General features: G+C 61.3%; 2 protein-coding genes across 2 annotated transcripts in view; both read right to left on the bottom strand.

Annotated features, from left to right (window-relative positions):
- The window catches only part of LOC133532768 (adenylyltransferase and sulfurtransferase MOCS3), a 230,477-nt gene that overhangs the window by 51,152 nt on the left and 163,704 nt on the right, over positions 1–15,621 (bottom strand). The gene's annotated exons all lie outside the window — the stretch shown is intronic.
- Positions 1–15,621, bottom strand: part of LOC133532825 (la-related protein 1) — a 109,914-nt gene that overhangs the window by 1,622 nt on the left and 92,671 nt on the right. The window contains exons 20-28 of the mRNA XM_061871676.1: positions 15,471–15,533; positions 14,551–14,682; positions 13,336–13,430; positions 12,765–12,872; positions 12,311–12,462; positions 11,057–11,165; positions 10,633–10,778; positions 10,024–10,157; positions 9,383–9,510 (exon numbers count right to left, since the gene is read on the bottom strand). Of these exons, the coding sequence (XP_061727660.1) occupies positions 9,383–9,510; positions 10,024–10,157; positions 10,633–10,778; positions 11,057–11,165; positions 12,311–12,462; positions 12,765–12,872; positions 13,336–13,430; positions 14,551–14,682; positions 15,471–15,533 (1,067 nt within the window). The remainder of the gene's footprint in view (positions 1–9,382; positions 9,511–10,023; positions 10,158–10,632; positions 10,779–11,056; positions 11,166–12,310; positions 12,463–12,764; positions 12,873–13,335; positions 13,431–14,550; positions 14,683–15,470; positions 15,534–15,621) is intronic.

Raw genomic sequence — 15,621 nt, 5'->3', positions numbered from 1 at the left:
GGCGTGGTTGCGCTCGCTCTCGGACACGGAGCGGTGGCGGTCGTAGGGGCGCGCGTGCGGCCCGCGGCCCGGCGCCGCGCCGCCCTGCGCGGCCAGCAGCTCGTCCAGCTGCGGCTGCACACCAATAAAGGAAGCAGTACCTGAAGGGCCTGCTGGCGTGGTTGCGCTCGCTCTCGGACACGGAGCGGTGGCGGTCGTAGGGGCGCGCGTGCGGCCCGCGGCCCGGCGCCGCGCCGCCCTGCGCGGCCAGCAGCTCGTCCAGCTGCGGCTGCACACCAATAAAGGAAGCAGTACCTGAAGGGCCTGCTGGCGTGGTTGCGCTCGCTCTCGGACACGGAGCGGTGGCGGTCGTAGGGGCGCGCGTGCGGCCCGCGGCCCGGCGCCGCGCCGCCCTGCGCGGCCAGCAGCTCGTCCAGCTGCGGCTGCACACCAATAAAGGAAGCAGTACCTGAAGGGCCTGCTGGCGTGGTTGCGCTCGCTCTCGGACACGGAGCGGTGGCGGTCGTAGGGGCGCGCGTGCGGCCCGCGGCCCGGCGCCGCGCCGCCCTGCGCGGCCAGCAGCTCGTCCAGCTGCGGCTGCACACCAATAAAGGAAGCAGTACCTGAAGGGCCTGCTGGCGTGGTTGCGCTCGCTCTCGGACACGGAGCGGTGGCGGTCGTAGGGGCGCGCGTGCGGCCCGCGGCCCGGCGCCGCGCCGCCCTGCGCGGCCAGCAGCTCGTCCAGCTGCGGCTGCACACCAATAAAGGAAGCAGTACCTGAAGGGCCTGCTGGCGTGGTTGCGCTCGCTCTCGGACACGGAGCGGTGGCGGTCGTAGGGGCGCGCGTGCGGCCCGCGGCCCGGCGCCGCGCCGCCCTGCGCGGCCAGCAGCTCGTCCAGCTGCGGCTGCACACCAATAAAGGAAGCAGTACCTGAAGGGCCTGCTGGCGTGGTTGCGCTCGCTCTCGGACACGGAGCGGTGGCGGTCGTAGGGGCGCGCGTGCGGCCCGCGGCCCGGCGCCGCGCCGCCCTGCGCGGCCAGCAGCTCGTCCAGCTGCGGCTGCACACCAATAAAGGAAGCAGTACCTGAAGGGCCTGCTGGCGTGGTTGCGCTCGCTCTCGGACACGGAGCGGTGGCGGTCGTAGGGGCGCGCGTGCGGCCCGCGGCCCGGCGCCGCGCCGCCCTGCGCGGCCAGCAGCTCGTCCAGCTGCGGCTGCACACCAATAAAGGAAGCAGTACCTGAAGGGCCTGCTGGCGTGGTTGCGCTCGCTCTCGGACACGGAGCGGTGGCGGTCGTAGGGGCGCGCGTGCGGCCCGCGGCCCCGGCGCCGCGCCGCCCAGCGCGGCCAGCAGCTCGTCCAGCTGCGGCTGCACACCAATAAAGGAAGCAGTACCTGAAGGGCCTGCTGGCGTGGTTGCGCTCGCTCTCGGACACGGAGCGGTGGCGGTCGTAGGGGCGCGCGTGCGGCCCGCGGCCCGGCGCCGCGCCGCCCTGCGCGGCCAGCAGCTCGTCCAGCTGCGGCTGCACACCAATAAAGGAAGCAGTACCTGAAGGGCCTGCTGGCGTGGTTGCGCTCGCTCTCGGACACGGAGCGGTGGCGGTCGTAGGGGCGCGCGTGCGGCCCGCGGCCCGGCGCCGCGCCGCCCTGCGCGGCCAGCAGCTCGTCCAGCTGCGGCTGCACACCAATAAAGGAAGCAGTACCTGAAGGGCCTGCTGGCGTGGTTGCGCTCGCTCTCGGACACGGAGCGGTGGCGGTCGTAGGGGCGCGCGTGCGGCCCGCGGCCCGGCGCCGCGCCGCCCTGCGCGGCCAGCAGCTCGTCCAGCTGCGGCTGCACACCAATAAAGGAAGCAGTACCTGAAGGGCCTGCTGGCGTGGTTGCGCTCGCTCTCGGACACGGAGCGGTGGCGGTCGTAGGGGCGCGCGTGCGGCCCGCGGCCCGGCGCCGCGCCGCCCTGCGCGGCCAGCAGCTCGTCCAGCTGCGGCTGCACACCAATAAAGGAAGCAGTACCTGAAGGGCCTGCTGGCGTGGTTGCGCTCGCTCTCGGACACGGAGCGGTGGCGGTCGTAGGGGCGCGCGTGCGGCCCGCGGCCCGGCGCCGCGCCGCCCTGCGCGGCCAGCAGCTCGTCCAGCTGCGGCTGCACACCAATAAAGGAAGCAGTACCTGAAGGGCCTGCTGGCGTGGTTGCGCTCGCTCTCGGACACGGAGCGGTGGCGGTCGTAGGGGCGCGCGTGCGGCCCGCGCCCCGGCGCCGCGCCGCCCTGCGCGGCCAGCAGCTCGTCCAGCTGCGGCTGCACACCAATAAAGGAAGCAGTACCTGAAGGGCCTGCTGGCGTGGTTGCGCTCGCTCTCGGACACGGAGCGGTGGCGGTCGTAGGGGCGCGCGTGCGGCCCGCGGCCCGGCGCCGCGCCGCCCTGCGCGGCCAGCAGCTCGTCCAGCTGCGGCTGCACACCAATAAAGGAAGCAGTACCTGAAGGGCCTGCTGGCGTGGTTGCGCTCGCTCTCGGACACGGAGCGGTGGCGGTCGTAGGGGCGCGCGTGCGGCCCGCGGCCCGGCGCCGCGCCGCCCTGCGCGGCCAGCAGCTCGTCCAGCTGCGGCTGCACACCAATAAAGGAAGCAGTACCTGAAGGGCCTGCTGGCGTGGTTGCGCTCGCTCTCGGACACGGAGCGGTGGCGGTCGTAGGGGCGCGCGTGCGGCCCGCGGCCCGGCGCCGCGCCGCCCTGCGCGGCCAGCAGCTCGTCCAGCTGCGGCTGCACACCAATAAAGGAAGCAGTACCTGAAGGGCCTGCTGGCGTGGTTGCGCTCGCTCTCGGACACGGAGCGGTGGCGGTCGTAGGGGCGCGCGTGCGGCCCGCGGCCCGGCGCCGCGCCGCCCTGCGCGGCCAGCAGCTCGTCCAGCTGCGGCTGCACACCCAATAAAGGAAGCAGTACCTGAAGGGCCTGCTGGCGTGGTTGCGCTCGCTCTCGGACACGGAGCGGTGGCGGTCGTAGGGGCGCGCGTGCGGCCCGCGGCCCGGCGCCGCGCCGCCCTGCGCGGCCAGCAGCTCGTCCAGCTGCGGCTGCACACCAATAAAGGAAGCAGTACCTGAAGGGCCTGCTGGCGTGGTTGCGCTCGCTCTCGGACACGGAGCGGTGGCGGTCGTAGGGGCGCGCGTGCGGCCCGCGGCCCGGCGCCGCGCCGCCCTGCGCGGCCAGCAGCTCGTCCAGCTGCGGCTGCACACCATAAAGGAAGCAATACCTGAAGGGCCTGCTGGCGTGGTTGCGCTCGCTCTCGGACACGGAGCGGTGGCGGTCGTAGGGGCGCGCGTGCGGCCCGCGGCCCGGCGCCGCGCCGCCCTGCGCGGCCAGCAGCTCGTCCAGCTGCGGCTGCACACCAATAAAGGAAGCAGTACCTGAAGGGCCTGCTGGCGGGTTTGCGCTCGCTCTCGGACAGGGAGCGGTGGCGGTCGTAGGGGCGCGCGTGCGGCCCGCGGCCCGGCGCCGCGCCGCCCTGCGCGGCCAGCAGCTCGTCCAGCTGCGGCTGCACACCAATAAAGGAAGCAGTACCTGAAGGGCCTGCTGGCGTGGGTGCGCTCGCTCTCGGACACGGAGCGGTGGCGGGTCGTAGGGGCGCGCGTGCGGCCCGCGGCCCGGCGCCGCGCCGCCCTGCGCGGCCAGCAGCTCGTCCAGCTGCGGCTGCACACCAATAAAGGAAGCAGTACCTGAAGGGCCTGCTGGCGTGGTTGCGCTCGCTCTCGGACACGGAGCGGTGGCGGTCGTAGGGGCGCGCGTGCGGCCCGCGGCCCGGCGCCGCGCCGCCCTGCGCGGCCAGCAGCTCGTCCAGCTGCGGCTGCACACCAATAAAGGAAGCAGTACCTGAAGGGCCTGCTGGCGTGGTTGCGCTCGCTCTCGGACACGGAGCGGTGGCGGTCGTAGGGGCGCGCGTGCGGCCCGCGGCCCGGCGCCGCGCCGCCCTGCGCGGCCAGCAGCTCGTCCAGCTGCGGCTGCACACCAATAAAGGAAGCAGTACCTGAAGGGCCTGCTGGCGTGGTTGCGCTCGCTCTCGGACACGGAGCGGTGGCGGTCGTAGGGGCGCGCGTGCGGCCCGCGGCCCGGCGCCGCGCCGCCCTGCGCGGCCAGCAGCTCGTCCAGCTGCGGCTGCACACCAATAAAGGAAGCAGTACCTGAAGGGCCTGCTGGCGTGGTTGCGCTCGCTCTCGGACACGGAGCGGTGGCGGTCGTAGGGGCGCGCGTGCGGCCCGCGGCCCGGCGCCGCGCCGCCCTGCGCGGCCAGCAGCTCGTCCAGCTGCGGCTGCACACCAATAAAGGAAGCAGTACCTGAAGGGCCTGCTGGCGTGGTTGCGCTCGCTCTCGGACACGGAGCGGTGGCGGTCGTAGGGGCGCGCGTGCGGCCCGCGGCCCGGCGCCGCGCCGCCCTGCGCGGCCAGCAGCTCGTCCAGCTGCGGCTGCACACCAATAAAGGAAGCAGTACCTGAAGGGCCTGCTGGCGTGGTTGCGCTCGCTCTCGGACACGGAGCGGTGGCGGTCGTAGGGGCGCGCGTGCGGCCCGCGGCCCGGCGCCGCGCCGCCCTGCGCGGCCAGCAGCTCGTCCAGCTGCGGCTGCACACCAATAAAGGAAGCAGTACCTGAAGGGCCTGCTGGCGTGGTTGCGCTCGCTCTCGGACACGGAGCGGTGGCGGTCGTAGGGGCGCGCGTGCGGCCCGCGGCCCGGCGCCGCGCCGCCCTGCGCGGCCAGCAGCTCGTCCAGCTGCGGCTGCACACCAATAAAGGAAGCAGTACCTGAAGGGCCTGCTGGCGTGGTTGCGCTCGCTCTCGGACACGGAGCGGTGGCGGTCGTAGGGGCGCGCGTGCGGCCCGCGGCCCGGCGCCGCGCCGCCCTGCGCGGCCAGCAGCTCGTCCAGCTGCGGCTGCACACCAATAAAGGAAGCAGTACCTGAAGGGCCTGCTGGCGTGGTTGCGCTCGCTCTCGGACACGGAGCGGTGGCGGTCGTAGGGGCGCGCGTGCGGCCCGCGGCCCGGCGCCGCGCCGCCCTGCGCGGCCAGCAGCTCGTCCAGCTGCGGCTGCACACCAATAAAGGAAGCAGTACCTGAAGGGCCTGCTGGCGTGGTTGCGCTCGCTCTCGGACACGGAGCGGTGGCGGTCGTAGGGGCGCGCGTGCGGCCCGCGGCCCGGCGCCGCGCCGCCCTGCGCGGCCAGCAGCTCGTCCAGCTGCGGCTGCACACCAATAAAGGAAGCAGTACCTGAAGGGCCTGCTGGCGTGGTTGCGCTCGCTCTCGGACACGGAGCGGTGGCGGTCGTAGGGGCGCGCGTGCGGCCCGCGGCCCGGCGCCGCGCCGCCCTGCGCGGCCAGCAGCTCGTCCAGCTGCGGCTGCACACCAATAAAGGAAGCAGTACCTGAAGGGCCTGCTGGCGTGGTTGCGCTCGCTCTCGGACACGGAGCGGTGGCGGTCGTAGGGGCGCGCGTGCGGCCCGCGGCCCGGCGCCGCGCCGCCCTGCGCGGCCAGCAGCTCGTCCAGCTGCGGCTGCACACCAATAAAGGAAGCAGTACCTGAAGGGCCTGCTGGCGTGGTTGCGCTCGCTCTCGGACACGGAGCGGTGGCGGTCGTAGGGGCGCGCGTGCGGCCCGCGGCCCGGCGCCGCGCCGCCCTGCGCGGCCAGCAGCTCGTCCAGCTGCGGCTGCACACCAATAAAGGAAGCAGTACCTGAAGGGCCTGCTGGCGTGGTTGCGCTCGCTCTCGGACACGGAGCGGTGGCGGTCGTAGGGGCGCGCGTGCGGCCCGCGGCCCGGCGCCGCGCCGCCCTGCGCGGCCAGCAGCTCGTCCAGCTGCGGCTGCACACCAATAAAGGAAGCAGTACCTGAAGGGCCTGCTGGCGTGGTTGCGCTCGCTCTCGGACACGGAGCGGTGGCGGTCGTAGGGGCGCGCGTGCGGCCCGCGGCCCGGCGCCGCGCCGCCCTGCGCGGCCAGCAGCTCGTCCAGCTGCGGCTGCACACCAATAAAGGAAGCAGTACCTGAAGGGCCTGCTGGCGTGGTTGCGCTCGCTCTCGGACACGGAGCGGTGGCGGTCGTAGGGGCGCGCGTGCGGCCCGCGGCCCGGCGCCGCGCCGCCCTGCGCGGCCAGCAGCTCGTCCAGCTGCGGCTGCACACCAATAAAGGAAGCAGTACCTGAAGGGCCTGCTGGCGTGGTTGCGCTCGCTCTCGGACACGGAGCGGTGGCGGTCGTAGGGGCGCGCGTGCGGCCCGCGGCCCGGCGCCGCGCCGCCCTGCGCGGCCAGCAGCTCGTCCAGCTGCGGCTGCACACCAATAAAGGAAGCAGTACCTGAAGGGCCTGCTGGCGTGGTTGCGCTCGCTCTCGGACACGGAGCGGTGGCGGTCGTAGGGGCGCGCGTGCGGCCCGCGGCCCGGCGCCGCGCCGCCCTGCGCGGCCAGCAGCTCGTCCAGCTGCGGCTGCACACCAATAAAGGAAGCAGTACCTGAAGGGCCTGCTGGCGTGGTTGCGCTCGCTCTCGGACACGGAGCGGTGGCGGTCGTAGGGGCGCGCGTGCGGCCCGCGGCCCGGCGCCGCGCCGCCCTGCGCGGCCAGCAGCTCGTCCAGCTGCGGCTGCACACCAATAAAGGAAGCAGTACCTGAAGGGCCTGCTGGCGTGGTTGCGCTCGCTCTCGGACACGGAGCGGTGGCGGTCGTAGGGGCGCGCGTGCGGCCCGCGGCCCGGCGCCGCGCCGCCCTGCGCGGCCAGCAGCTCGTCCAGCTGCGGCTGCACACCAATAAAGGAAGCAGTACCTGAAGGGCCTGCTGGCGTGGTTGCGCTCGCTCTCGGACACGGAGCGGTGGCGGTCGTAGGGGCGCGCGTGCGGCCCGCGGCCCGGCGCCGCGCCGCCCTGCGCGGCCAGCAGCTCGTCCAGCTGCGGCTGCACACCAATAAAGGAAGCAGTACCTGAAGGGCCTGCTGGCGTGGTTGCGCTCGCTCTCGGACACGGAGCGGTGGCGGTCGTAGGGGCGCGCGTGCGGCCCGCGGCCCGGCGCCGCGCCGCCCTGCGCGGCCAGCAGCTCGTCCAGCTGCGGCTGCACACCAATAAAGGAAGCAGTACCTGAAGGGCCTGCTGGCGTGGTTGCGCTCGCTCTCGGACACGGAGCGGTGGCGGTCGTAGGGGCGCGCGTGCGGCCCGCGGCCCGGCGCCGCGCCGCCCTGCGCGGCCAGCAGCTCGTCCAGCTGCGGCTGCACACCAATAAAGGAAGCAGTACCTGAAGGGCCTGCTGGCGTGGTTGCGCTCGCTCTCGGACACGGAGCGGTGGCGGTCGTAGGGGCGCGCGTGCGGCCCGCGGCCCGGCGCCGCGCCGCCCTGCGCGGCCAGCAGCTCGTCCAGCTGCGGCTGCACACCAATAAAGGAAGCAGTACCTGAAGGGCCTGCTGGCGTGGTTGCGCTCGCTCTCGGACACGGAGCGGTGGCGGTCGTAGGGGCGCGCGTGCGGCCCGCGGCCCGGCGCCGCGCCGCCCTGCGCGGCCAGCAGCTCGTCCAGCTGCGGCTGCACACCAATAAAGGAAGCAGTACCTGAAGGGCCTGCTGGCGTGGTTGCGCTCGCTCTCGGACACGGAGCGGTGGCGGTCGTAGGGGCGCGCGTGCGGCCCGCGGCCCGGCGCCGCGCCGCCCTGCGCGGCCAGCAGCTCGTCCAGCTGCGGCTGCACACCAATAAAGGAAGCAGTACCTGAAGGGCCTGCTGGCGTGGTTGCGCTCGCTCTCGGACACGGAGCGGTGGCGGTCGTAGGGGCGCGCGTGCGGCCCGCGGCCCGGCGCCGCGCCGCCCTGCGCGGCCAGCAGCTCGTCCAGCTGCGGCTGCACACCAATAAAGGAAGCAGTACCTGAAGGGCCTGCTGGCGTGGTTGCGCTCGCTCTCGGACACGGAGCGGTGGCGGTCGTAGGGGCGCGCGTGCGGCCCGCGGCCCGGCGCGGCGCCGCCCTGCGCGGCCAGCAGCTCGTCCAGCTGCGGCTGCACACCAATAAAGGAAGCAGTACCTGAAGGGCCTGCTGGCGTGGTTGCGCTCGCTCTCGGACACGGAGCGGTGGCGGTCGTAGGGGCGCGCGTGCGGCCCGCGGCCCGGCGCCGCGCCGCCCTGCGCGGCCAGCAGCTCGTCCAGCTGCGGCTGCACACCAATAAAGGAAGCAGTACCTGAAGGGCCTGCTGGCGTGGTTGCGCTCGCTCTCGGACACGGAGCGGTGGCGGTCGTAGGGGCGCGCGTGCGGCCCGCGGCCCGGCGCGGCGCCGCCCTGCGCGGCCAGCAGCTCGTCCAGCTGCGGCTGCACACCAATAAAGGAAGCAGTACCTGAAGGGCCTGCTGGCGTGGTTGCGCTCGCTCTCGGACACGGAGCGGTGGCGGTCGTAGGGGCGCGCGTGCGGCCCGCGGCCCGGCGCCGCGCCGCCCTGCGCGGCCAGCAGCTCGTCCAGCTGCGGCTGCACACCAATAAAGGAAGCAGTACCTGAAGGGCCTGCTGGCGTGGTTGCGCTCGCTCTCGGACACGGAGCGGTGGCGGTCGTAGGGGCGCGCGTGCGGCCCGCGGCCCGGCGCCGCGCCGCCCTGCGCGGCCAGCAGCTCGTCCAGCTGCGGCTGCACACCAATAAAGGAAGCAGTACCTGAAGGGCCTGCTGGCGTGGTTGCGCTCGCTCTCGGACACGGAGCGGTGGCGGTCGTAGGGGCGCGCGTGCGGCCCGCGGCCCGGCGCCGCGCCGCCCTGCGCGGCCAGCAGCTCGTCCAGCTGCGGCTGCACACCAATAAAGGAAGCAGTACCTGAAGGGCCTGCTGGCGTGGTTGCGCTCGCTCTCGGACACGGAGCGGTGGCGGTCGTAGGGGCGCGCGTGCGGCCCGCGGCCCGGCGCCGCGCCGCCCTGCGCGGCCAGCAGCTCGTCCAGCTGCGGCTGCACACCAATAAAGGAAGCAGTACCTGAAGGGCCTGCTGGCGTGGTTGCGCTCGCTCTCGGACACGGAGCGGTGGCGGTCGTAGGGGCGCGCGTGCGGCCCGCGGCCCGGCGCCGCGCCGCCCTGCGCGGCCAGCAGCTCGTCCAGCTGCGGCTGCACACCAATAAAGGAAGCAGTACCTGAAGGGCCTGCTGGCGTGGTTGCGCTCGCTCTCGGACACGGAGCGGTGGCGGTCGTAGGGGCGCGCGTGCGGCCCGCGGCCCGGCGCCGCGCCGCCCTGCGCGGCCAGCAGCTCGTCCAGCTGCGGCTGCACACCAATAAAGGAAGCAGTACCTGAAGGGCCTGCTGGCGTGGTTGCGCTCGCTCTCGGACACGGAGCGGTGGCGGTCGTAGGGGCGCGCGTGCGGCCCGCGGCCCGGCGCCGCGCCGCCCTGCGCGGCCAGCAGCTCGTCCAGCTGCGGCTGCACACCAATAAAGGAAGCAGTACCTGAAGGGCCTGCTGGCGTGGTTGCGCTCGCTCTCGGACACGGAGCGGTGGCGGTCGTAGGGGCGCGCGTGCGGCCCGCGGCCCGGCGCGGCGCCGCCCTGCGCGGCCAGCAGCTCGTTCAGCTGCGGCTGCACACCAAACGATACATTTGACATTTTGTTGCACAATATTCCTACGAGATAGGGAGCGTGCATGATCTGTAGGAGGCAGCACAGGAGCCGTCAGATTTTTGGCGCGAAGCGTAAATGTGAGGTTTATTGTTCCGATGTAGCCCACAAGATGGCAGAACCTACTATGTACAAGAAAACACTTGACGTGTAAATGTGCATGTTTATGGTTCCGATTCAGGCCACAAGATGGCAGACCCTCCAACGCGCACGGTCTCTATAACCGTTCTTACAGATATCCGCCCAATGTATTTTTATTTAACGTATAACGTAATTTTAATACAGTTTATGGTGGGTAACAAACAACCCGACCAAATAACGTAGGTTATTTTTGGTATGTTGTCGGGAATGTTAAAACGTGTTTTTAATTTTGTCGCATTGCGTATGTTCTGTCCCTTCCGGGCGCACGCGTATAGCACATCTATACGATCCTATCTCTATGACAAACTCGTCTAAGTAAAAATGGGTGTCTACCTCTAACACGCGGAAGTCCTCGATGCTTTTAAATTTGGCGAGGTAGCCCTGCAGCTTGGGCTCCACCTGTAGGGCTCCGGCGTGCTTATAGTACTTCAGGAACGCCCAGAACTTCTCCAGACCGTACAGTTGACCTGCCAGACACGTATATTGTTAGTTTTATCTCAAATGGAAACAACTTTTAAAAAGTTGAATGTTTACAAGCAAATTGTGCTCGCATAACTTTAACCGTATACGGCATATATATTTATTTATATCAATGCTTTTTTTTTCAAAACCATGAACTTGCTCTATCCTTTTAAATAAAATATCACCAAGAAATCATCGCATTCGATTTAGGTTCAATTTGAATCGTTTTGTCAGCTTTCGCCCAACTCGCTTGTGGCGTAAATCCAAAACGTACAACTTGACAATGACATTGACACATCATTCGAATACTTCCCACTGAGGTTCAAGCAAATTTCCTAAAGTTAAGGCTCTACTCTCTAAGGCCACAGGCTTTTGCATTCCCGCCCTCTATTGTACAACTTTTGGATTTCAGGCTTCCTAAGGGCAAAAGTAAGGGTTTTTCGGGCCGTAGTCTGGACTCCTGCAGTAACCAGGTCTGACCTCGCTCGTAGTCGGTGGCGGTCTCCTGCTGGAAGTGCTGGTACAGCTCGGGGCGGAACTTGCGCTCCAGCCCGTACGAGTAGAACCGGAAGAGGCACTCCAGCCCGTACCGGAAGCCGGCGGCGGCGTCCTCGTTCGCTAACGTCCTGAAATGTTAAATGACTTTGTAAACACAAACATTCGAAGAGCATCATTAACTGCCGTCACACACATAATAGAACCTACTACATATTATATATCACGTTCATATGCGACATATCTACGTCATATTACAGGTGTAGGAGTAACAATAGGTATTAATAAAAAAAAATAATTTTATCGACTTAACTCCTTAACTTCCAACAATTAATGTTTACCAGCAAAGTAATAACCTTCATCAGATTGTTCGCAGATAGCACTATTAACTGGTTGAATGTAAACGAACCTGAACTCGTTATACATGGTCCTGTTGAAGTGGTCCCGGAGGAAGAACGACCAGAATCTGAACAGCGTGTTCATCTCCTGTGACTGTCCGATGCCCAGCTTCTTGCGCTCTGTGGAAACGAAACTATGAATTAGCATCAAATTTTTTTTAAAATTGGATTTGCATAAAATACTTTAAAAAGAATGATTTTAAAATAATAAATTATTCTCTACTAGTCTTAGTCTTCGAGCAAATCAGTTTATGTAAAGCAGTTTCGATATTATGGCATATTGAGTTCTATGATAAAACAATTAAAAAATAAATTACAGATCGTGACTGTATAGCGTACGTTCCAAAGTTTATTTTAATTAAATTACTACATTATAATCATTGCCGTCGCTCCTTCAATAATGACTGATATAACGTTACACTCCTGGACAAAAATTGATGATAACAATAATATAATTTCGTACACAGTAGGTATAGGTAAAAAACTTACGTAAGTCACCTGTTGTATGTAGTTGTGACGTGTTCGAATAGACACTTGTTTTGTTTGTGTGTGTCTTTTAAACATGTATTGTCTATTCGAACACGTCACAACTACATACAACAGGTGACTTACTTAAGTTTTTTACCTATAACCAGTTTGTTCTTTTGACACGAGCGTTACAAACGTTCTAGTAAGAAATGAGTTGTTTCTTGTGTTATGGGACATTTTGATCCAATTGAATACAGTGTTTGTAAAGGTTTGGTCACACAGTAGCGCGTCGCGCATGTATGAATGCTAGCGTCGCACGTAGCCCTGGCCAGGAGCCGTGCAAGCAGGGAGGTCTGGTAAGTGCACGAGCTGGTCTCCGGGGCCCTCGCCGCCTAAAAGAGGAGCTGACGACCCCTCTAAACCCAGGTTAGTGCCTAAAATCTGAATTTCAAGGCAATTAAAGCATTATTTTGTAGAATTGCATTCTTGTAATATTTTAATTTCGATTGAATCCACCCAAAATTTACAGTCCACTGTTTCGAAATCGCACATTTATTATTTGGTGGATGAATGTGGAATGAGTTGCCTCCCGAGGTATTTCTTTTGCGCTACGACTTGGGATTCTTCAAGCAGCGAGTATTTAGGTTCTCAAGGGTCGGCAACGCTTAAGTGGCACCTATGATGTTACTAATGTCCATGAGCGCCGATGAGTCCGATGACCGCTTCCCATCAGGCGGTTCGTCTGATCGTTAGCCGACTATCAGAAAGAAACTGAAGGGGTACACATGTCGGTTCACCTTTGAGACAGCGCGAGTGGTACTTGTGGTATGCCTGCTGAGTGAAGTGGTTCTCGCGGAGCAGGCCGTGGCTCGGGTGGTGGAAGGTCGGCAGCGACTGCGGCACGGAGCCGCACGACGAGCCCAGCGTCGGCGACGTGCCCAGTGACGATCTGAAACGTTGCACAATACATTTATAACGTGATAACAACTGATAACAACGTTAAATAATGTTAATCACTACTAAGACCTTCATATAACACCATTAAAACAGAGCACATCAAACAACCAAATGGTGATGACTCAAAATCGCCACCCTCCACCTTGCCCTGATTTGCTCCGACTTACTACACTTACGACAACTGATTTTTATTATCTATCATGTTTTTAAAAAAATCTCAAAATGGCAGAGGTTTCAAGGTCTATAGCTCACAGAGTCATTGCTGTACATAGGTTTAATATGTTAGATAGTTACCCGGTGCTATGTGTCCGGGCGCGGTGCTCGCGGATGTCCATGATCCAGCCCACGTGGTGCTCCACGGGCGGGTTGAGGCTGTGCCTGGTCTTGTGCTTGCGGCTCGTGCTGTAACGTTCAAACAAACAATCAACCTAGTGCTTCAGTAAGGTGAAATCGGCTTGTGTGACTAGTCAACAATATATGTATATATATTAAAAATAAAAAAGAAATAAAGTCATCATAATTAATGTCAAATTTCTATGAAATATGACGTTTAAATGCAAAGTTAGCTTAGACGGACCCTATACATTATTGCAGCTCATCCGTTTGTATCAGGCATGATGCTTACAAACCGAGCTACTTCGCGAGGCATTTTCCTCACGAGGCGACTCATTTTATGTGGATGTATTGTATTCCATAGTTCGCAATCTTAGGTAACTTTTTATCTTAATTATTTTATATACATATTAATTTTGTAATTAGACTAATTATTCTTAATAAACTTATATTTTATACACATTTCTTAAGTTGTATGGTGTCTAAGTAAACATGCAGCGTAGCGTAGCGCACACTATGGCGAGGAACATACATGACATCAGTGGCGTGTGGGTCCTTGTTGGCGGCGTAGAAGCGGGCCGTGCGGCGCGGCCTCTTGGCTTTGCTGCCTTGCTCCTGTTGCTCCACCTGTAATATCAATTTGATACATGTTAGTATCGGAATTAAATCAATATTGCAACTCCTATCTTTATAGACATTTTTAAGAAATTAAGTTAATAGTGTATGGACGAAGATCTGAAATAAAAACAATCAATCAATTTAAAAACAATCTTGACAAACTATCTAAATAGTGAAATCGTGCTAAGTGAACTCTGATTTAGACGTACCAGCATCAGCTGCCTGTCTAAAACTATATAATAAATAACTGTGGCCCTAGTGAAAAAGGGTACAAGTCTCTGGCAGCGCAGGTGTAAAGGGGTGTAAGTTCCACGTAACACTTATGCTCTTATACACCTAAACTGCCAGAGACTTGTACCCTTTTTCACTAGGGCCACAATAATTTAATAATAATCAATAAATGTTTTTTTATGATCAAATAGTTGCTTGTTGTAAAATCTAAGGTAAAATCGTGTCATTCAGCGCTGTGTCGAGGTAAATGGAGTGCCAAACGGTCTCATGCTCGGCAAACATCAAGACAGAATGAGGAATGTCGAGATCCCATGCCGTACCACAGAATAAATAATAAATACCTAGTACTACCATAGATACATTGACTGAGTAAGATGCGTAAAATCTAATAGGGAGCGTGCATGAACTGTAGGAGGCAGCACAGGAGCCGTCAGATTTTTGGCGCGAGGCGTAAATGTGATGTTTTTTGTTCCGATGTAGCCCACAAGATGGCAGAACCTACTATGCACAAGAAAACACGTGACGTGTACATGTGCATGTTTATGGTTCCGATTCAGGCCACAAGATGGCAGACCCTCCAACGCGCACGGTCCCTATACAATTTTGTGCTTCAACTTTGACAGGTAAATGAGATGGCGCTGTACAGCTCCATACATTTTGCGGTAGCTCTGACTGTCAAAAGTTGACGTTTTAGACGTTTGACAATTCAGTTACCGTAAAGCATGTGGCACCGTACAGCGCCATCTATTTTGGATGTCAAACTAAGGGGCACGTTTTTTCCTCTCTGTCTGCCTCGCCACTGCCAGTCAACATTGGGGGCCACTGGTGTACACGAGGCCTATGATTAACAGTAGCCTGCCGCTGAAAGAATGATGTGAAATGATCAGTGTGAACATACCATGTGCGGGCGGGGCGGCGGCGGCGGCGGCTGGTCGGGGTTGGAGTGCCGCTCGTGCGGCTGCGTGGCCTCGAACTGCTCGCGGGAGATCAGCGACACCGTGCGGTAGTGCGAGCCCAGGCTGCCGTGCGACTGGACGGAAATATACAATAAAATATATATATTATACGACATTATTACACTAATTGACTAAGACTCGCAGTAAGCTCAATATGGCTTGAGTGTTGTGGCTACTTAGACAAGATAGATAGATAGATAGATACATTCTTTATTCATACCCACAACATACATGGCATTAGCATCAAAACAAACAAAAAAGAAAAGTGTAAAATAAAAACATGCAAACTTAATTTAATAAAAACATTTTTTAGTTAATTAATACGCCATGTGTCGTGGCACAGAAAAGGCGCTGACTCAGCATAATGATGCAACAAGCCACATCGCTGGTATTCTCCCAGTACCTTATATAGACAACGATATATAGCAAAGATAATTTTTCGACATCTTTTCGAGCGATAGCGCTTTAAAAATAAAACAAAAATTGCGAGTGCTAAAAGACGCTTGACGCTGTGTGTCAAACATTCATTTTCATTGTTCATTTATTTCAATAAAATATTGTTTCTAGTAGCCTTAGTTTTTTTCTATTGTCTCGCAGGGGGTAAGAAAAGTAGAGTATACTGCTCGGAGATAAAGCTGTTTTTGTCTTCGGCGCGCCTGAATCCCTCACTGCACTCAGGACTCAGTTTAATTTAACTAATAACCTCCTCGCTGCGCTCGGGAGTTAAATCTGGGTAATTCCTTATTTAATTATTCAATATCGCGCCCGTGACATACAACAGTACCTCGGTATATAATCTACTATTTTTTAACTTTTGAAATGTATGTACATAAGGATTAAGGAATTGTAAAAATATACTAACCGAAGTATAATCCGTGTCATTCCACAAGTCCTCCTCGTAGCGTCTCAATCCGTCAGTTATGACCTGAAAGAAATAAATAGTATTTTAGATGAGCTTGAGCTGAGTTGCTTAAGTAAGGTACGAGATTGAAATGCTTGATTATATCACTAGT

Source organism: Cydia pomonella, chromosome 27 (assembly GCF_033807575.1).
Source record: "Cydia pomonella isolate Wapato2018A chromosome 27, ilCydPomo1, whole genome shotgun sequence".
NCBI lineage: Eukaryota > Metazoa > Arthropoda > Insecta > Lepidoptera > Tortricidae > Cydia > Cydia pomonella.
Note: the sequence above shows the minus strand (reverse complement) of the source record. Positions and strands in the feature narration are given on the sequence as shown.